Below are 21,079 nucleotides of genomic sequence, written 5' to 3'. Positions count from 1 at the left end.
TGGAGCAAAGCTGGGATAAGGAGGAATGTGTTTCTGTGCCCATGGTCTGGGTCTCTCTTGGGTGGTGCGGGGAACCAAGTGCCTCTTGCAGGCGGTACTCATGTTGCCTGGGTAGTTAAGGAGAAGCCCACCTCATCTGCGGGCCTGGCCGCCAGGGGTGGCTGATGTTTCTCCCTAGGTGCTGTTTGAGACTTTCAACATACCTGTCCTGTATTTAGCTAACCAAGGAGTCCTTTCTCTGTATGCCTCTGGCCAGACCTCCGGTGAGTAGCCCTGTGGGAGCCCCACACCCTCCCCCTCCCTCCGGCTGAGACGCTCACCACTGCGCGCAGCCCACTCCCTCCCTGACCAGTAACGAAAGACAAAGACCCACACAGCTCGCACTCTCCAGACCCTTTCATCCCTCCTGGTTAAATGATTCGCTCCCAGGTTTTAACAGTTTACTTTACTCACTTTTTTTTCTTAATAGCTTTCTTGAGGTGTAATTGATATACGATAAATTGCATGTGTTTAAAGTGTACAATTTGCTAAGTTTTGACACATGGGTCTACTCTTGAAGCCTTCAGAACCAAGATAATGAATGTTATCTGTCACCCCTAATCTTTTCCCTGGCACCACACAGTCTGCCCCTCCAGTCTGTCCCCAGAGAGCCACCAGCTGCCTTGGAGTCTGCATTTTCTAGAATTTTGTATGAATGGACCAGGAGGTCAGCACTTTTTTTGGGTTTCTTTTTTTTTTTTTTTCACGCAGCGTAATTACTTGAAGATTTATCCTTGTGTGTGGGTTGAGAGTTCATGTCTTCTCATTGCTGGATAGTAGCCCATCTTATGAATACATTGTACTTTATCCACTTGTGAACGAATATTTGAGTTGTCAGTTTGGGGCTATTGTAAATAAAGCTGCTATGGGCCGGGTGCGGTGGCTCACGCCTGTAATCCCAGCACTTTGGAAGGCCAAGGCGGGCGGATCACGAGGTCAGGAGATCAAGGCCATCCTGGCTAACACGGTGAAATCCCGTCTATACTAAAAGTACAAAAGATTAGCCAGGTATGGTGGCGGACACCTGTAGTCCCAGCGACTCGGGAGGGCTGAGGCAGGAGAATGGCATGAACCTGGGAGGCAGAGCTTGCAGTGAGCCCAGATCATGCCACTGCACTCCAGCCTGGGTAACAGTGCAAGACTCCATCTCAAAAAAAAAAAAAAAAGCTGCTATGGGCATTTGTATACAGTATAAGTACTGTGTAAGTATTATTTGTCAATTAAAACAACAAAAGGAAAAAAAATCCTGGTATGATTTTTCCTCTTCCACCTTTTGGACCACTACTGTGAAACCTGCATGTGTGGTGTCATAAGAAAACTTGTGGGCCACCGTCCACAACAGCCAGCCCTTTTGTTCCTTCTTGTGCACTCCCCTTTGGGGGAAGAAAGCTGGCTCCCGAGAATCTTTGTCTTCTCCTCTGTTAGCTCCTCTCTGCCTTCTCTCACTGCAGATATAACAATTGTAAGGGATGTCATTGGCTTTGCATTATGGTACCAGCATGTTCTCTTGTCTAGGCATGACTGTTGAATCTGGAGAAGGAATGACACACTTCGTGCCCATCGCTGATGGCTGTCCTTTGCATCAGTCAACCTTCCAGGTGGACATAGTGGGCCAGGACCTAACCTCGTACCTCCTGCAATTGTTGAAAGACAATGTGCAATTATTGGTGGGCACAGGTAGGAAATTGCTATTCTTGGCTGGGTAAACTAGTCTCTGGGGTATAATAGCCTTCTTTGCTAGCTCAACCTACAGCCCTCAGTGTGTAAAGCTAAGACTACTTGACCATCATTCAAGTTCTAAAAACAACTTTATTTATATTTAGGGACATTTAGTGGATTGATGATGATGATAAGGACAATGATAATGATGATAACGATTATGGTGGTGGCAATGACGGTGATAGTGATGGTGACCATGATGGTGATGACGGTGATGCTGATGATGGTGATGGTGATGGTCATATGGTGATTGGTGGTGATGGTGATGATGGTGGTGGTGATGATGGTGATGATGACAATGATGGTGATGGTGATGATGATGGTGATGGTGATGATGATGGTTATAGTAATGGTAACAATGACTGTGATGATGGTGGTGGTGGTAATGATGGTGATGGTGATGATAGTTATGATGACAGTTGTTAAGATGATGATGAGCTAAACTTTATAGAGAACTTATCCTATAGAAAGCACCAGGCCAAGTAAACATTTCACATGCATTTTCTCATTGCTTCTCACTGTAACCCTATGAGAGGGAACAATTATTTCCATTACAAGAGGAAGATGCAGCCAGGTGCAATGTCTCATGTCTGTAATCCCAGCAATTTGGGAGGCTGGGGTGGGAGGATCACTTGAGCCTAGGAGTTTGCGATCAGCCTGGGCAACACGGCAAGACCCGGTCTCTACAAAAAGATTAAAAAATTAGCAAGGTGTGGTGATGAGCAACCTGTAGTCCCAGCTACTTGGGAGACTGAGGCAAGAGGACCACTTGAGCCCAGGAGTCAGAGGTTATAGTGAGCTCTGATGATACTACTGTATGCCAGCCTGGGTAACAGAGCAAAGCAACACCCTGTCTCTTAAAAAAATAATAATAATAGGAAGAGGCTCAGGAAGGCTATTAGAAGATTTGCCCAACATTCCATAAATGATAAATGGTATAGCAGCTGGGATATGAACCCAAGGCTCCAGGTAAGGTGCCTGTCCTTCTCTGCACCCAGTTCCTGGACTAGATTCCCAGCCTGTATAACCTGCATGACACCCATTCCCAGTGAGCCTACAATCTTGCATCCCAGGGTCTTCCTTGAAGACCAAGAGGTCTGTGTCAAAAGCGATGCAAAGCATGGAATCTTAAAGAATAACAGCAATTAGAGGGAAAGTGAGAAGGGTTGCAGGGCAAAGTCATAGCATGTTATTGATGCCTCACACCTGGTGAGCTCTTGGTGAGCATCGTTGCCTCTCATCCTTCCAACAGTCCTGCGAATGACCATTTATCTCATTCTTGCAGATAAGGGAAGGGAAGGTTTAAGAGGTTAATGAAGTTGCCTAAAGCCAGGCATTGGGTCAATGGCAGAGATGGGATTTGAACCCAAATTTGCCTCATCAAAGCCCCAACTACATGAAGAAAGGAACAAATATCAGGAGAGTGCAGCATCCCAGAAGCCAAGGAAGGAAGGGAGTGATTAACAACCTCAGCTGCCGAGGGAAAGAGGCCAGGAAAGAACCAAAGAGTGTCCTCAGGTTTTTGGATCTAGGAGTACAGAACAGACCCAGGCAACAGCAGGTTAGGTGGAGCCAGTGAAGGTAGAAGGCAGACGTCAGGGTGCTGAAGAGCAAGTGACATTTCCAGGTGGGCGGTGCAGAGTTCCCCTATCCAACTCAAAAAGAGTGATAGAAAAAGCATAAAACCATAAGCGAGAAGACACAGCTGGGTTTAAAGCCTGTTGTCAGCCATCCAAAAAGAGAAGGAGTGTACGTAACCTTCCCGATATTTCTGGGTGGGGATTTTGATCCACTGTGGGCAATTCTCCAGAGAAGAGGGCAGCTGTGAGCAGGCGGCAGCTGGGGGATGGGGCACCAATGGCACCGCTCATAGCAGTAGATAAGAAAGTCGGGTTTGCTTTTCCAGCTCCCCCCCACCCTCCCCCAAACATACACCGTATGTAGAAGGAGATCAACTTCTGAAATGCTGAAATGTCCTAATCCCTTTTATCTTAGTTCAAGACATACTTATTCTACTCTTCCACAAACTCAGGCTCAACACATGGCAGAAACAAGAGCGCCAGGAGTGTGAAATGGAAATAGAAATGACAGCTCTAGTGGTGCAGCCTCAACCTCACCAAAGGTGCTTCTGTGAACTCATCTCATTTTCATGCCTTTTTCTGTTTGGCACTTTTCCTTTGTCCCACAGGGGATCGAGAGTACATCCAGGACATGAAGGAGAAATGCTGCTATGTAGCTTTGGACTTTGACAAGGAAAAGATGAAAACCGATTCACCTTCCCACCAACAGAAATATCAGCTGCCTGACGGCCAAGAGATCACCGTTGGGCAGGAGAGTTCTTCTGCCCCGAGGTGCTCTTCCAGTCAAAACTCATAGGTGAATCCGCAGGAAGGGACAGAAATTAGCCTGGACATGAGCAAGCGAACACCCTGTAAGAAAGAAGGGGCCGGGCATGGTGCCTCACGCCTGTAATCCCAGCACTTTGGGAAGCTGAGGCGGGTGGATCACCTGAGGTCAGGAGTTTGAGACCAGCCTGGCCAACATGGTGAAATCCTGTCTCTACTAAAAATACAAAAATTAGCCAGGCAGGGTGGCACATTGCCTGTAGTCCCAGCTACTCAGGAGGCTGAGGCAGGGGAATCGCTTGAACCTGGGAGGTGGGGGTTGCAGTGAGCCGAGATCGCACCACTGTGCTCCAGCCTGGGCAATAGAGCGAGACTCCATCTGAAAAAAAGAAGGAAAGAAAGGAAGGAAGGAGGGAAGGAAGGAAGGAAGGAAGGAAGGGAAGGGAAGGGAAGTAGGGCTGCCAGGAGGGGGTGTGGTTTGAGTAGCAAACAAGCACACTGTTTCAAAAGCTCCTCTGACACCAGCTAACACTCACTAGGCACTTACAGTCTGCCTGTCACTTCACTGACCATTGCGAGTGTTATATCCTTGAATCCACCCCTAAATCCACCTCTGTAAAATTATCCCATTTTACAGAGAAGGAAACTCACCAAAAAGGTCTTCTCTTTCAAAATGTATTGTTGGTACTCTGCCTACTTACAAAATAATCTGAAATATAAATATCAATACAATTTAAGACAGACATGTAATCACCCTGGATTTGGAGGGAGCTTTACAAATGTGGCTGATCTAGAGACTTTGATTTAGCATAGAGCTGCCTAAATGCTTCAGCTGGTACATTTGTCCTGGTGGAACGGGAAAAATGACAGAGGGTGAAATCCCTACTGGTGGGGAAGATGGAATCTCCCTGGTCGACATGGAAAAGCAGGTGTTCCCCGGAGTCCAATTCTTCATTTGTTACCTTCGTAAAGGACAAAGGGGAATTAAGGGTGGGGAAGTAACCATTTCCCCAGGTTGAGGACCCAGTGAGTACCTGGCACTTAGAATCTTCTGTAAGTTAGTTGGTTTATCTCTGTGTTCTTCTGTTCAACTGTGCAGGGGATGGCCTGGTCACGTGCACCACCAATGTGAAGTAGAGAAGAAATTGAGGTTCTTCACCCACTGTGGGGAAGTTCTCCCCGGGGTCTGGCTGGGTCCCAGTGAACAGGAGCACCACCCCAGAACGGTGAAACTAGCAGGGCCTTCCTGCCGGGCCTCTCTTAAATGCCCCTTGGGGTTAGCCTTTTGTCCTGAGTCCAAGGTTATTCGGCAATTTTTCCTCACAGGCAAGAGGCACGGAAGGCACCACGCAGCCTTCCCAGGGGCTCACAATTTTGAACAGAAAATATTAGGTTGGTGCAAAAGTAATCGATTATATTTGCACCAACCTAGTAATACAAGGCACACATCTCTTCAGGGCAGTTCTCATTATATTTGAGTTTATTCATGTGGCCAAATGATGAGCCAAGAAAGGAGGGATCAGTGTCATTTCTCAAAGGCTGCCGGAAGGAGGATGCTGCCTCGACAGGAATCTTTTTATATAATTGATACCAAGGCATTACATGTTAAGAACTGTCAATAACAGTTGAATATAAATTCTCCTGGAGGAGAGTGGAGAATTCCTATTTATTTCCTCAACCAGGAGCAGCTGAGTCCTGCCATCTGACCGGGTGGCTCCCTGCATTCCCTGATGGGAGCCCAGCTAAGCTAAGGTTTGCCTACCTTGCTGGGTGCTACCTAAGGCTCAGGGAGGTTTCCAGCACCCAAGGCCTTCCGCTGGGAGGCAGGGGCCCAGGTGTGCAGCCGCCAACCCTCTGGCTTCCAACATTCTTTCTCCCTCTGCCTGTCCTGACAGGGAAAAACACCCCTGGCATCCACACGATGGCCATCCAGAGCATCACTTCCTGCAACCCCGACCTCCAGAAGGTTCTCTTTGGCCACAGGCTACTGTCCGGAGGGACGGGCTCCTGCCCCGGCTTGCGATTCCGGATGCAGAGAGAAATATCTGAGCTGGTGTCCCCTACAGTTTATGTGAAGGTGAGGCTTCCCCAACCCATCCCCTCTGGGAGCGCTTCAAATTCATTCCACAGATGTACCTTGAACACATCAGATATGCCGGGCATGGCTCCTGGCACCTGGGAAGTCCTTCTGGGAAGTCTTTGGAGCTTTCACTCTAGTTGCCGGGGGAAGCAATAAACGTCACGAATAAACATGAAGGGGACATGAGTGGCATGTCAGGAGGGCTGTGATCCATGGGGAAAGTGCAGCAAAGGACGGGGTGGGAGGGAGTGTGGGCAGGGCCGGGGCTGCTGAATACAGGGTGGGCCAGAGTGGGCCTCTTCAAGAAGGGGACATGGGGTAAGCACTTGAGGTAAGGGTGAGCCATGTGGATATCTAGGGAAGAACATTCAGCCATGGGGGGAACAGCACATGCAGTGGCTCAGAGGCTTGCTTCCTGGAGGAAGGACAAGGAGGGGTTGGCTGGGGCCGAGTGAGCAAAGGCAACAGGAAAGCAAGGTCAGAGATGCTGCAGAAGGACATCCATTCCAAGAGGGTCTGGAAACCCCCGGCAGGGTTCAGCAGAGGAGAGACATTGTCCAAGTAGGCTCTGGAGAACTGCTCAGGCTCCTGTGCAGAGAGTAGATGTCATAGGGACACAAGGTGTGGACAGTCGGGACATTAGGACTGTTGGGATGTTGGGACTATCAGGACATTGGGACTGTCAGAATGTTAGGACTGCCAGGATTTGGGGACTGCTGAGATGTCAGGACTGTCAGGATGTCAGGACTGTTGGAATGTTGGGGCTGTTGGAATATTGGGACTGTTGGGATGTCGGGACTGTTGGAATGTTGGGGCTGTTTGGATGTCGGGACTGCTGGGATGTTGAGACTGTCGGGATGTTGGGACTGTTGGGATATTGGAACTGTTGGGATGTTGGGACTGTTGGGACTGTTGGGATGTTGGGACTGTTGGACTGTTGGGACTGTTTGGATGTTGGGACTGCTGGGATGTTGAGACTGTTGGGATGTTGGGACTGTTGGGATGTTGGGACTGTTGGGATGTCAGGATTGTTGGAATGTCAGTACTATTGGGATGTTGGGACTGTCAGATATCAGGACTGTAGGGATGTTGGGACTGTTGGGATGTCAGGATTGTTGGAATGTCAGTACTATTGGGATGTTGGGACTGTCAGATATCGGGACTGTAGGGATGTTGGGACTGTTGGGATGTCAGGACTGTTGGAATGTCGGGAATGTAGGGATGTTGGGACTGTTGGGATGTCAGGACTGTTGGAATGTCAGGACTGTAGGGATGTTGGGACTGTTGGGTTGTCGGGACTGTTGGAATGTCAGGACTGTTGGGATGTCCGGACTTTTGGGATGTCGGTACTATCGGAATGTCGGGACTGTCGGAACGTCGGGACTGTCGGAATATCTGGACTGTCAGAATGTCGGGACTGTCAGGATGTCGGGACTGTCGGAATGTTGGGACTGTTGGGATATTGAGACTATCAGGACGTCGGGACTGTTGGGATGTCAGGACTGTTGGGATGTTGTGACTGTCAGCACATCGGGACTGTTGGAATGTCAGAACAGTCAGGATGTCGGGGACTGTTGGAATATCAGGACTGTTGGGATGTTGGGACTGTCAGGATGTCAGGACTGTCGGGATGTTGGGACTGTGAGAATGTTGGGACTGTTGGGATGTTGGGAGTGTTGCGATGTTGGGACTGTTGGGATGTTGGGACTGTCAGGATGTCAGGATTGCTGGTGTGTGGGACTGTCAGGATGTCGGGGCTGCTGGTATGTGGGACTGTCAGGATGTCGGGATTGCTAGGATGTGGGACTGTCAGGATGTTGGGACTGCTGGGATGTGGGACGCACCTGGCCTGGCTGGCTGGGGCAGGAGGGGCAATGTCACTCACTCATTTCCAGTTGAGCTCAGCAGCTGTCCCATGAATGCAGCCTCCCTTGGTTAAATGAAAGCACTCTTCCCCCGTGGGGGCCCCACCCAGGGTTGTCCCCAGTGGACACTTTCTCTGGCTTCCTCTGTGTCAGAGGCCTCACAGCCTCTGATGTGGGGTCTTTGGGGGCTGTCACTGCAGGGCGTCCCTGTCGAGCTGGCCCTGAATCCTTCCCATCTCACCAGCTGGCCCTTGAGCTGGCTGCAAATCCTACAGGCCAGTTGTAGGGTGCTCTGTAATGGGGTCTCCTGCAGGTGCACAACAGACTCTCACCAGAGGGACACCATCACTCCCCTCGGGCCTGTCACCAGGGTTCACAGCCACCCTTTGTATGCTCCGTGTGGGCGGGGCAGGGGGGCGGGATCTTCCAGACACCAGGGTGGGCAGGGGCATGAGTGGCCATCTCAGCACTTCTTGTCCTCCCTAGACCTGTCTTACTGCCCTTGTCCCCTCCACTCCAGCCGCCAGCTTTGGAACAGGACACTGCAAGGTGACTTCCTCCAGAGTCTACAGGCAGGAGGCAAGGACTTACTCCCTTTTGCCCACATCCCCCTAAACTTTTCTCGAAGATTATATCACCCTATCACCCATCACTCTCACCCCCAACCCTAGGGGCCTCAGATCTGGTTGCAGGCAGATGCGCTCAGAGGGAAGGGTCTGGAACGTGTCCTCAGAGCATCTTCGGCTGCCTCTGAGACTCTCCTTGCCCATCTGACGGTGTTCCCTGTACCCTTCCTGTCCTTGCTCTATAGACCAGGGTGAGATTTGAAAGAGAATGCACAGCAGTGATGCCTGTCCCAGGTGGTCCCTATCCCTCCTCCGTAGCAACAGACAAGCATCAGGAATTACAAATGCATCAGCCAGGATTACACAAAATATCTTCCTACTGCCTTGTCACTTCCCAAGTCTTCAGCCCTCTTCCTGTAGGCCATAAACATTCATGGGATGCTGTAAAACTGTTATCCGTTTCCTTCCTCCCTAAGTCTGCAGCTCTCGTTAGACCATCTTATGTTATATCATAGGCATTTACATTCTATTAAAACCATCACCCCTCCCACCTTCTCACTCCAAAGCCCTTGGCTGTCACTTCATAGCCTGTTTCTGGTCTCCCTCCTCTCAGCTTTCTGGACCACTCCAGGCTCTTGTGTGTAATGAACTTTGACTGAATCAGAACAGAAGGCTACTGATTAGCCCAGCATGGAAAACAAATTAAAATTGAATATCATACTTTCATAACTTCCTTTTTTTCTCTTTCCTTTTTTTTTTTAAATAAGACAATGTCTCACTGTCACCCAGGCTGGAGAACAGTGGCATGGTCACGGCTCACTGCAGGCTCAGGTGACCTCCCAGGCTCAGGTGATCCTCCCACTCAGCCTCCCAAGTAGCTGGGACTACAGGTGTGTGCCTCCATGCCCGGCTAATTTTTTTGGTTCAGGTCTTGGACTGTGGGCTCAAGTGATCCACTTACCTCAGCCTCCCAAAGTGCTGGGATTATGTGCGAGCCACCACGCCTGGCATACTTTTATAGGTTTCTTGACCACATTTGCAAAGGGGATCTTTGGGCCATCTCTGTCCTGCCAGCATGTGGCTGGGCTGCATTTGGTCCAAGCCCTTTCATCCTTCTGAGTCCTCAAGGTGCCCTCCACTGCCTCCTCCCGCCAAAAATTCTCCATGAAGCTTGATGATGATATCGCCCATTTCCCATTACTTGGCAGTGATTTAGCTCTTCTCTGCATAATTTCTCTCCATCTAAGCCATCTCTGAAAGAGGTACAGTGGTAGATTCTCCTGTAAGCATCCATAAAGCTCATTAAATTGTTGCCTAAAGAAAATCCTTTCCCTGAAATGAGTTCATCATCCACCTTGAGAGAACAGCTCATTTCAATGGGGGCAACTTTTCAAATAATTGTTTCTCGCAGCAGCCTAAATCTGCTGTAATAAATGTTCTTGAGCTAAAACTCTGCCCATTATTCCCCCTTATTTCTTCAGAATGTTATTTTACCCTTAGATACATTTCCAGATGTGGATTTTGGAGTCAGAATCATGCACAATTTGAGGCTTTTTGAATGGATGACCCAATTGCCCACAGAAACACCGAGCCTCCCATCTGTCCCGGCGAGGGCTGAGCCAGCTCTGGACCACGTCCACGCCAGCACAGGGTCCTTTGTTCTCAAAACCCCTGGGCACCTGGGTAGATGGAGAAGAAATGTTTGTTGTTCTTTTCTCTGTTTTTTTTTTTTTTTTTGTAAACATATTTCTCGTAATTGTTCAATCCAATCCTTTGGCCATCTTCTGTTAGTGATTTGCTATCTTCTTCTTTTTTTGGGGGGGGGACGGAGTCTCACTCTGCCGCCCAGGCTGGAGTGCAGTAGCGCAATCTCGGCTCACTGCAACCTCTGCCTCCCAGTTCAAGTGATTCTCCCTCCCTCAGCCTCCCGAGTAGCTGGGATTACAGGTGCCCACAACCACGCCCAGCTAATCTTGGTATTTTTAGTAGAGATGGAGTTTCGCCATGTTGGCCAGGCTGATCTGGAACTCTTGACCTCAGTTGATCCACCTGCCCCAGCCTCCCAAAGTGTTGGGATCATAGGCATGAGCCACTGCACCTGGCCAATTTACTTTCTTCTTAACACACACACCATCCCAGTCTCCATTTGGTTTTGTGTGTTTGTTTAGATAAGACGCAGATGAGGTCATCAACTGATTGAGGTGACAGCCCCTCCGTGGAAGAGGCTCCCGGGTGCCTGCGTCGGCCCTTTCTCTGCCTGATGCCCTGATCCTAACCATGCCTTTTTTTCCCCCCTCCTGACTCTTCCTTTTTATTTTTATTTTTTTAGCTATAATGATAAATCTTTTCTTAACCAATGCCAGCAAGTGGTTTCCAAGCCAAGCGCCATTCTGTGGTGTGACAGAGCCGGGAGACACTGGGCAGTTGAGTTGGGGAACCACTCTTCCTTCCCTCTCACCTAAGCCTCGGGTTTCCCAAATCTCCATTCAGCGCTTCGTGCCTGCAGATCCCTGCAGATCCCTGCATCGAGGCATTTGCTCCATGTCTTAGAATCCTAAGCATGTCCTGTTATTATCTACCTAAGTGCCTTAAGGAAAGTTAGTGAATGTGTGAAAATGACAAGTGTCTGACCTGGAGCGAGTGACCTTAACCTTCCTGAGCCCCAGGGGCCTCTTTTTAATTATTTATTTTTTATTTTATTTATCTATTTTTTGAGATGGAGTTTCACTCTTGTCGCCCAGGCGAGAGTGCAATGGTGCCATCTTGGCTCACTGCAACCTCCTCCTCCCAGGCTCAAGCAATTCTCCTGCCTCAGCCTCCTGAGTAGCTGGGACTACAGGCATCCGCCACCATGCCTGGCTAATTTTTTGTATTTTTAGTAGAGACGGGGTTTCACCATGTTGGCCAGGGAGGTCTCAAACTCCTGACCTCAGGTGATCTGCCTGCCTTGGCTTCCCAAAGTGCTGGGATTACAGGCATGAACCACCATGCCCGGCCTTTATTTTCATTTTTTGAAACAGGGTCTGGCTCTGTTGCCCAGGCTGGAGTACAGTGGCACAATCACAGTTCTCTGAAGCCTCGACCTCCCAGGATCAAGCAATCCTCCAGCCTCAGCCTCTCAAGAAGCTGGGGCCACAGGTGCACACCACCATGCCTGGCCCCCTGCATCAGGCAGAGAAAGGACCAATGCCAGGCACCTGGGAGCCTCTTCCACCAAGGGGCTGTCACCTGGATCAGTGACAAATGGCTGTAGAGACTTTCACTTCCTCCTAGCCCAGAGGTGACCTGACTTGGTATAAGAAACATTACTTTCTCTCCTAAAATAGAAATGGAAAGAAATATACACTTTATAGGTGTGGTCATGAAAAGAGGAACCTAGCAAGAGAGAGAGGAAGTCTTGAAAACTCCCCATCACAATCTAGAAGGAATTTCTCCAGGGGGTTTAATGACTGGTGATTGGTTGATTTTGCTTATCTGTATTTTAGAATTTTTCTACAAAATACCTACCTATGCCTTAGGCACCATCATTCTATATGGATAAAATGTGTTGCATGTTTTAAAATGCCAAGGGTACGAGTTCTGTGTGCTCTTATTCATTTTATCTAATTGTTTAAAGCTACAGGCCGGGCATGGTGGCTCACACCTGTAATCTCAGCACTTTGGGAGGCTGAGGCAGGAGGATTGCTTGAGGCCATGAATTTGAGGCCAGCGTGGGCAATGTAGCAAGACCTCATCTCTACAAAAAAAATTAAAATATTAGCCAGGTATGGTAGTGCGCACCTGTGGACCCAGCTACTTGGGAGTCTGAGGCTGGAGGATTGCTTGATCCTGGGAGGTCAAGGCTGCAGTGAACTGTGATTGTGCTACTGTACTCCAGCCTGGGCAACACAGAGAGACCCTGTCTCTAAAAATGAAAAAAAAAAATAAAGCTACAGGAAGTAGGCATGGAATGTTCGACATCTTTAATGGCAAATCACAGATTGTATTTGCCAGGAGGGAGAGACAACTGTCCATGAAGTTCTCTCAGGGGTGGATGTTTTGTGTCCACACTTCAGAGTAGTATTTTGATTTTGCTGTCTTCTCTTTTCTCCTGCCCACTCCCCACCTCCCCTTCCCTCCTCTGCCCTCCACTCTCCTCTGCCTCCTTAACCCCATCCAGGTGGCCACCTGTCCGTATTCTGTCTATGGAGCTTGGGTAGGTGGCTCCATCTTGTGCTCACTCTCCACGTTCAAGGATATGTGGGTCACCAGCAAGGAGTACAAGGAGATGGGCTCTTCCATCATCAGTAGAAAAAGCTTCTGATGTGTGGCTTTCAGGACCATGTTGCCTGTGCCTTCGACACCAACTGCAGGATGAGCCTTGTTGTGGCTGAATTGAACAGAGCTCAGAACCAGCTCAAGGGCAAAGGCACTTCCTCCCCCAGACTTCAATAAAGAAGACCAATAAAGGATGGACTCTGTCTTTTTGTCTGGGCTCAGCTGGCAGAAGCACAGGACACTCACTACGCAGTGTCGCAGGACACAAGCTGCATGAATGCAGAGTAGTGGAGGAGAGGGAAATCCTGGCTCTTCCTGTGTATCAGTCAGGAAGGTGAAGCTGTGCTGCAGGAAGAAGCATCCCCCAAATCTCAGTGCCATAAAACAAAAGTCAGTCTCTCCCTCATGCTGCATGTCCACTGAAGGTCAACAGGGGCTGCCTCCTACATCATCCTCCCTTAGAATCCAGTGACAGAGCAGACCATCAGAGACATTGTCATTCATTGTGGATGAGCAGAAGAGTGTGCTGGTGGGTCTTACATTGGCAACTAAATACATTAGTCCAGAAAAGCCACAGGGCACATAGCCATGATTAACCACAACAAGTCACATGGCCCTACCCAACCACAAGAGGCAGGAAGTGCCATCCTACCACAGGCCTGATGTACCCACATGGGCAGAACAGCATGGATGCTCTGGCCTCGTGAAGGCACGATCGGGGCAGTACCCATAGCCCTCACCATGCAAGGGGCATTACATCCTCCAATGAATTTAATCCTTATGACGTTTCTGTGAGGTTGGTTTCATTATAGCTGATTTCATGAAGCAGAAACTGGTGCTAAGAGAAGTGAATTAACTAGATCAAGGTTATTTAGGTGTAACAGGCAGTTTAAATCTGTAAATAGCATCTAGTAAGAATGCCAGAGGAGAACAGAGAGAACTAAGGAGAGGAAAAAACCAACCAAACAAATAGAAGACACATGTTTTCAGTGTAGAGGGGCCACGGAGGGCTGCACAGACCCAAGGAAGGGTCCTGCTTGCAGACACTAGTGGAATTTCAGAATATCAAAAATAATGACATCTAGAGGCTTTGAGAGAAATCAGCAAACGCAGGTTAACTTAAAGTAGGGTGACTGGAAAAAAACCCAGATTACCCAGTTAAATTTTGAATTTCAGAAATGTAACAAATTTTTAGTATAAGCATGTCCCAAATGTTGTGCATTATCTCTACTTGCTAAATCTGGTGCCACTATCACAAGGGAAAGTGACTCCAGTTATTATTATTATCAGAATTCTTGACTGCAAATTGTTGTAGAAGACAAGACAAGAAAACCATCAAGTTAAGAGGAAGGATTATTTTGAACCTAGAATCTCATACATTTTCCAATAGGTGGAAATGATAAAAAAAAATAACTTGGGGACAGGCAAACACTCTGAAAATTTACCACTTATATGCTCAGGGAAGTCACGCCTGCCCACATGCAGGCCACAGACCACAGCGGCAAGGATGACCAACGAAAGGATGGCGTCCTCACTCTAGACAGTCAGGTGAGGAGCTATCTTTTCTTCCTCTTTCCTCCCTACGCACACTGGAGCACACAGTGAAGGGAAGAGGGAGGGACATAAGATGAACAGGCACTCCAGCACTCCTCACTCAGCTGCAGGAGTCAGGGCTAGGGCAGTAGGAGGGAGACAGAGAGAAAGAAAGAAAGACCTACCATCAAATACAAAATTTATTCATCGATCCAACCACCCACCCATCCACTCATTCAACAATCCATTCATCCATCCATCTACTCATCCACCCATCACCCATCCACCCTCTCCTCCATCCATCCAACCATCTCCCCACCCATCCATTCTTCCTTCCATCCACCCACCCACTCATTCATCCATCCAACCATCTCTCCACCCATCCATTCTTCCTTCCATCCACCCACCAACCCACTCATCCATCCATCCAACCATGTCTCCACCCATCCATTCTTCCTTCCATCCACCCACCCACCCACTCATCCATCCATCCAACCATCTCTCCACCCATCCATTCTTCCTTCCATCCACCCACCCACCCACTCATCCATCCATCCAACCATGACTCCACCTATCCATTCTTCCTTCCATCCACCCACCCACTCATCCATCCATCCAACCATCTCTCCACCCATCCATTCTTCCTTCCATCCACCCACCCGCCCACTCATCCATCCATCCAACCATCTCTCCACCCATCCATCCATCCAACCATCTCTCCACCCATCCATTCTTCCTTCCATCCACCCACCCGCCCACTCATCCATCCATCCAACCATCTCCCCACCCATCCATTCTTCCTTCCATCCACCCACCCACCCAATCATCCATCCATCCAACCATCTCCCCACCCATCCATTCTTCCTTCCATCCACTCACCCGCCCACTCATCCATCCATCCAACCATCTCTCCACCCATCCATTCTTCCTTCCATCCACCCATCCACCCTCTCCTCCATCCATCCAACCATCTCTCCACCCATCCATTCCTCCTTCCATCCACCCACCCACCCACTCATCCGTCCATCCAACCATCTCTCCACCCATCCACTCTTCCTTCCATCCACCCACCCACCCACTCATCCATCCATCCAACCATCTCTCCACCCATCCATTCTTCCTTCCACCCACAGTCAAGGCTGGAGCAGTGGTGGTACGGGGAAGCATAGAGGGAGAACGTCCTTGAATCAAATATGACATTAACATTTTAAAACATATAGGACCAAGCTGTAGAAAATATTAATGAGACTGCCCCAGCCCTAATAAAAGCATAACTTGCCTTACACCAGCCCTGTTCTAAGTGGTGTGCATAGGTTACCTACCTCAGTCCTCACCACAAGGATGGTGGAAGTAGGGGCTACGGTTATCCCTATTCTAGAGAACACAAGTGGAAGCACCCAGTCACACAGTTAAGAAAGTGGGGAGCTGGGTCTCAACCCAAGGCAGGTATAGACCTTAGCCTGCTTCCCAGTAGAACCAGAAGTATGTAAACAGTAATGAAATCAGCATGAGCCATCAGCAATCACTCAGGTTGCCTGCTGCCTGATGGGAAGAGCAGGGGTGAGAGAAGGGGTCAGCACAGCTGGAAGCAATTGAGAAAAATATCCATGTTTATAGCACAGTAAATCAAGAGTACTCAATAACTGGGGCCCACACACATTCACTCAGAAACCTGGCTTGCCTGATTTCTCCAAAGGAGTGTAATTACCAGCATTCAGCAAGTTATTTATACTAACTATTCCAGAGTGTTTCTCCTATTAAAAACACAACAATTAGTGATCCTAATAGTCCATTACACTCAATCTGATGCTGAAAATTGCTTCATTAAAAGCCAGTTGAGAGACTGGGGTAAATAACTGTAAACTCAGTCCCCAGATGATTTCTGTGTTCCTGGAGAGTTGATTCTTACCCCAAGGTGTACCAGCCAATGGGCAGCTCAGACCTCAGGGATAATCATTTCCCAAGAGGCCATTTTGTTCTCATGTCTCAAATTATGGGACTCATTATCCCCCAGCCCTACACAACAGCAGTAGAAGAGGTGGTAAAAGGGTCAGCTGGGGCCATTCTGTCATCCCCAGGTCAATCCTGCAATAGTTGGTTCAACTGCAGCAATCCTGTCCAGCCCACACAGGATGCAGCTCTGGGTACAACCTCTTGTCCCAGCCCAGCCTGTATCCATGCACATCAGTGCTGGCTGCTCAGGAACATAGAGGCCAGCCTAGAGATGACTCAAGTGTATTGTTTTCTATTCTTTATTTTTACCATTCATCCATGTCCCTCCATCCATCTGCCCAGCCACCCATCATCCATCCATCACCCCATCCATCTTTCCATCGTCTCTCCAACCATTAATCCAACTATACATACAGCTCTACAACTGTCCATCCATCCAACCATACATATAACCATCCATCCATTCAGCTATCCATCTATCCATCCATCCATCCATCCATCCAACCAACCAACCAACCAACCATTCATCCACTCCTCACTCATTCATTAAATACTGAATTGGTTCTTTTTAGTCAAATTACCTGTACTTGAAGTCTAGTTCTATTATTAATTAACTGTGTGTGACCTCCACCAAGTTTCTTTTTTTAAAATTTATTTTTAAAGAAAAGAGGTTTAATTGGCTCACAGTTCTACACACTGTACAGGAAACATGGCAGGGGAGACCTCAGGAAACTTACAACCATGGCAGAAGGTGAAGGGGAAGCAAGTACATCTTACATGGCTGGAGCAGGAGGGAGAGAGAGAGAGGAGAGATGCTACACACTTTTAAACAACTATATCTCATGAGGACTGTATCACGAGAGCAACACTAGAGGGATTGTGCTAAACCATTAGAAACCACCCCCATGATCCAGTCACTTCCTACCAAGCCCCATCTCCAACATAGGGGATTACAACTGAACATGAAATTTGGGTGGGAACACAGATCCAGAGCATATCAGGGTGTTTATTTGCAAATATGTTATTTTCTAGTTCTGTAGTGATCTGATGTCTGCTATAAATGTCTGCTGTGAAGGCGACACTGGCATTGTTTTTCCTGGCCATTGTGTGGTACATGGCATAATGGAGTCTAGCGCTGACTCCATTGAGTTGGAAGGTGATTATGGAAGACACACAACCAAACTCTCATGTATGACATGTGTAAGTAAAGAATAAGCTGCTGTTCTTACTGAAGCTCTATGAATGTGATTTCAACCCATTTGATTTCAAATGTATTGCCTTAAAACATTAAGAGCATTGAAAGCTTAAAGGGAGTTGGCCTAGTGTTTGAGCAACTGAAGCACGTTTCTTATATTTCTATATGGTGCAGTTTCCTCATCTATAAAATGAGAGGGAATAATAATAATCAGTAAAATGGGGGAGTCAAAGAGTTAATCCCTGTAAGAGGCTTAGAAAAGTGGTGTGGGGATAATAGATGCTTAACAAATGTTAGCTGTTGTTATCATTATCATAATTATTAAAATTCACCAAGATTTATTGTCAGTCAGGATGCTATGGTTTTAAAGAGATGTATAGATAAAGTTCTGGAATTCAGAGAGGCTATTGGGTAAGGTGTCAAGGAGCTGGCAGCATGTTCAGGGATCATACAATACTAAATTTTGTTCAGATTTCAGGAGAAGAGGAACTTAACTTTGGAATCTGGTAATTAAACATTTCCAGAGGAAACTTTCTTAAAATACTACTTAAAAATAAGGACAATACTGTGATCTTACTCATATGTTTAATTTCTGTTCAAGTCATTGCTTAGACTTGGTAATTTTTTTAAACAAATCATGACACAATGTTAAACTAAAGAAGCCCTAGATAAGAAGACTTTTTGAACATACTGAAAGCTTCAATATGAAACCTATCAATTTCCTGAAAGTTAGTGAACAACGCAACTTTCAATTTTTGTGTCTCCAAAAAGAATCAGGCCAGATAATCTTCAAGATGGCTTCCAACTCTGGCCAAAGTTATTCTGCATGCACGTCTTGCCAGCATCAGAGCTTGCTTATGTATAGAAGATTGTTGAATCCTTGACTGAATCCACTGTGTGTGTTCTTTAGAAAGAGGGGCATAGCTTAAGAGGAAAAATGATCATTTACAAATTAAAATGATCCAATGTAATGAGTGAACTGACTTAGTAAGTATTATTGAAGCCCTCAGGTTTGCTGTCTGCTGACCCACATGGTTGGCTCTGGCCATGGAACTCAGCAGCCAGAAGATGAGAGGAGGAGAGGGAAGTGCTGGTCCACCCTGAGCAAGGAGCAGCCAGTCATCACAGTCATGGCAGAAGTTATTATCTCAGGCTCATGGCAGCCACTTTTCTGCACTCTATGTGGGATGGAAGCCTGTATTTTCATTTAAAATTCTGTACAGCACAGAGAAGCCATTGGTTTAATCCTCATTTCAAACAATCCCTATCTTCCTGAGGTTGAAATAATGGGGAAAGGGGAACTGCCTGTCCTGGCTCATTATGTGATATGTGATTTCAGGGAGGTTGCACCACCACTCTGATACCCCCTCTGCTCATCAGTCATGAGGTGACAATTTGCTCTCTATCCCTATCCCTATCCCTAACTCTATCCCTATCCCAGTCTCTATCTCTGTGTCCACTCCTATCTCTATATCTATCTTGAACCCTATTCCTATTTCTATCTTTATTCCTGTTGTGATTTGAATGCCCCCACCAAAATTCATGCTGAAATGTAATTTCCATTGTAATAGTAACGTTAACAGGTGGAGCCTTTAAGAAGTGATTAGGTCATCAGGGCTCTGTCCTCATGAATGGATTAATGCTGTTATCTTGGAAGTGGGTTAGTTATTGTGGGAGTAGTCTCCTGATACAAGGATAAGTTCATCCCCCCATTTGCTTACTCTGTTTTGTGTGCTTGTTTCCACCCTTCACTCTTATATCATGGGATAACACCAGATGCAAGTGCCATGCTCTCAGACTTCTCAGCCTCCAGAACCATGAGCCAAATGAACCTTTGTTCTTCATATAATAAATTACCCAGTCTGTGGTATTCTGTTATAGCAGCAGAAAATGAAATAAGATAATCCCTATCCCTATTTATCTTATCCCTAACTCTATCCTCATCTCATTCCTTTACCTATCACTAACCCTATCCCTCTCTGTCTCTATCCATATCCGTACCCTTATCTCTAGCTCTATCTCTATCTCTATCTCTATCCTTTTCCCAATTTCTACCAGTAGGGCTGTTATACAAATGAGTGTGAAACAGCAAATGCAAGACACTTTGTAAGCGGTAAAGTTCTCAGCAAACTCAGGGAGGGGGATGCTGGCATAAACCAATGGTTCCCAGACCATCCATCAGAATCACCTGGAGGGTCGATTGAAAACAGATGGCTGGGCCCCACCCCAGCATTTCTCAATCAGCAAGAATTTCATTTCTAACAAGCTCTCAGGTGTTGGTGCCACTGCTGAGACCAACATTTCTTGTGGATCTCTAAGGTGGTCTTTTTAGGTTATACTGGGACAGGCAAATACTTCCTGGTAGTCTCCACCACAAAAGTAGGATATACTTTGTTAACACTTACAGAATTTTTTTAAAAAATGTGTTTATTAATCATGATTATGCTATGAAACAGGTACTGTATTTATTTAACCAATGGACCTAAGTTGAGTAAAAATATTTTTAAGGTGTTCAGAGATAGGGTAGAAAGTTCTAGAACTGCCTTCCTCCAACCTGGTCTTTCCCAAGAACTGACCCAAACCAGGGGCTCCCTTGGGAGCATGCCCTGTCTCTGTTTGAACCCTAGCACAGCGATCCTTGGCCAACTGCAAGCCTTGGCAAGTCCCTCTTTGCAAAAGCCCTGTGTCTGCACCCTGATTAGTATCACTGGCACTTGTCTGAAAGTGGGCTCTCATTCTCTCTCTTCCTCCTGCCTTTCTCCTCCTGGGTAAATTTGGACAAAAGCTCGCATCTGCTATAATTCACATCGTATGCCATGTCCTCCACCAAGGCTGTGGACAGGAGCCCGGGCATCTACAGAGGGAACTCTATGGAAAGATAAGTAACTGGAACTTGTTTTGTTTGTTTCTCAAACAAACAAAAATCATAATCCTGACTCCATTCTCTTTAATGCACTACCAAGTTCTGTAATTCAGAACAAATGATCATATTCTCACTGTACTGCCTGTTTTTCTCTAAGAAAATATTCCAAATTGATTTTTAACTCATAAGAATGAAGTTGTCGACTTGGCAAAGAGACGTCTGCACTCCCACACTGATTGCTTCATTGTTCACAATAGCCAAATTATGAAATCAACCTCAGTGTCAATCAACAGATGAATGGATAAAGAAAATGTGGTATAGATATAAACAATAGAATACTATTCAGCCCTAAAAAAGAAAGAAGTCTTGTCATTTGCAATGATATGAATGAACTCGAATGACACTATATTCAGTGAAATAAACTGGGCCCAGAAAGCCAAATACTGGATGTGATATCTAAAAATGTCAAACTCATCGAAATAGAGAGTAAAATGGTAGTTATCAGGGGCTTGGGTAGGGGAGGAGGATTGGGGAGACGTTGGTCAAAGGACACTTTCAGTTAGGAGGAATGAGTTCAAGAGATCTACTGTACAACACGATGACTATAGTTAATAACAATGTCTTATATACTTGAAAATTGCTAAGAGAGTAGATTTTAAATGTT

At 47.0% G+C, this 21,079-nt stretch overlaps 2 protein-coding genes across 3 annotated transcripts in view; both read left to right on the top strand.

Annotated features, from left to right (window-relative positions):
• LOC103782666 (actin, aortic smooth muscle) overlaps nt 1-4,536 on the top strand; it is a 36,151-nt gene extending 31,615 nt beyond the window's left edge. Inside the window, exons 6-8 of the mRNA XM_055093719.2 lie at nt 179-263; nt 1,555-1,716; nt 3,947-4,536. Of these exons, the coding sequence (XP_054949694.1) occupies nt 179-263; nt 1,555-1,716; nt 3,947-4,134 (435 nt within the window). The 3' untranslated portion in view covers nt 4,135-4,536. The remainder of the gene's footprint in view (nt 1-178; nt 264-1,554; nt 1,717-3,946) is intronic.
• Nucleotides 4,537-5,202: 666 nt separating this feature from the next.
• Nucleotides 5,203-13,099, top strand: LOC129393280 (actin, alpha skeletal muscle-like). Of its 2 annotated transcripts, XM_055093722.2 has the most exons (3): nt 5,203-5,855; nt 5,999-6,180; nt 12,774-13,099. In XM_055093722.2, exons 2-3 carry the CDS (start codon nt 6,025-6,027, stop codon nt 12,915-12,917), a joined length of 300 nt encoding a protein of 99 aa, XP_054949697.2. In that variant the 5' UTR covers nt 5,203-5,855; nt 5,999-6,024; the 3' UTR covers nt 12,918-13,099. The 2 variants fall into 2 exon arrangements, with proteins under 2 accessions (XP_054949697.2, XP_054949696.2); XM_055093721.2 differs by having other exon boundaries at nt 5,217-6,180.
• The last annotated feature ends 7,980 nt before the right edge of the window (nt 13,100-21,079 follow it).

Source organism: Pan paniscus, chromosome 9 (assembly GCF_029289425.2).
Source record: "Pan paniscus chromosome 9, NHGRI_mPanPan1-v2.0_pri, whole genome shotgun sequence".
NCBI lineage: Eukaryota > Metazoa > Chordata > Mammalia > Primates > Hominidae > Pan > Pan paniscus.
Note: the sequence above shows the minus strand (reverse complement) of the source record. Positions and strands in the feature narration are given on the sequence as shown.

Excerpts from the sequence above, each read along its gene's own strand:
- LOC129393280 (XM_055093722.2), top strand. The coding sequence starts at position 6,025 with ATGGCCATCCAGAGCATCACTTCCTGCAACCCCGACCTCCAGAAGGTT. Across the intron at positions 6,181-12,773 it reads CCCCTACAGTTTATGTGAAG|GTGGCCACCTGTCCGTATTC; the intron begins GTGAGGCTTCCC and ends AACCCCATCCAG.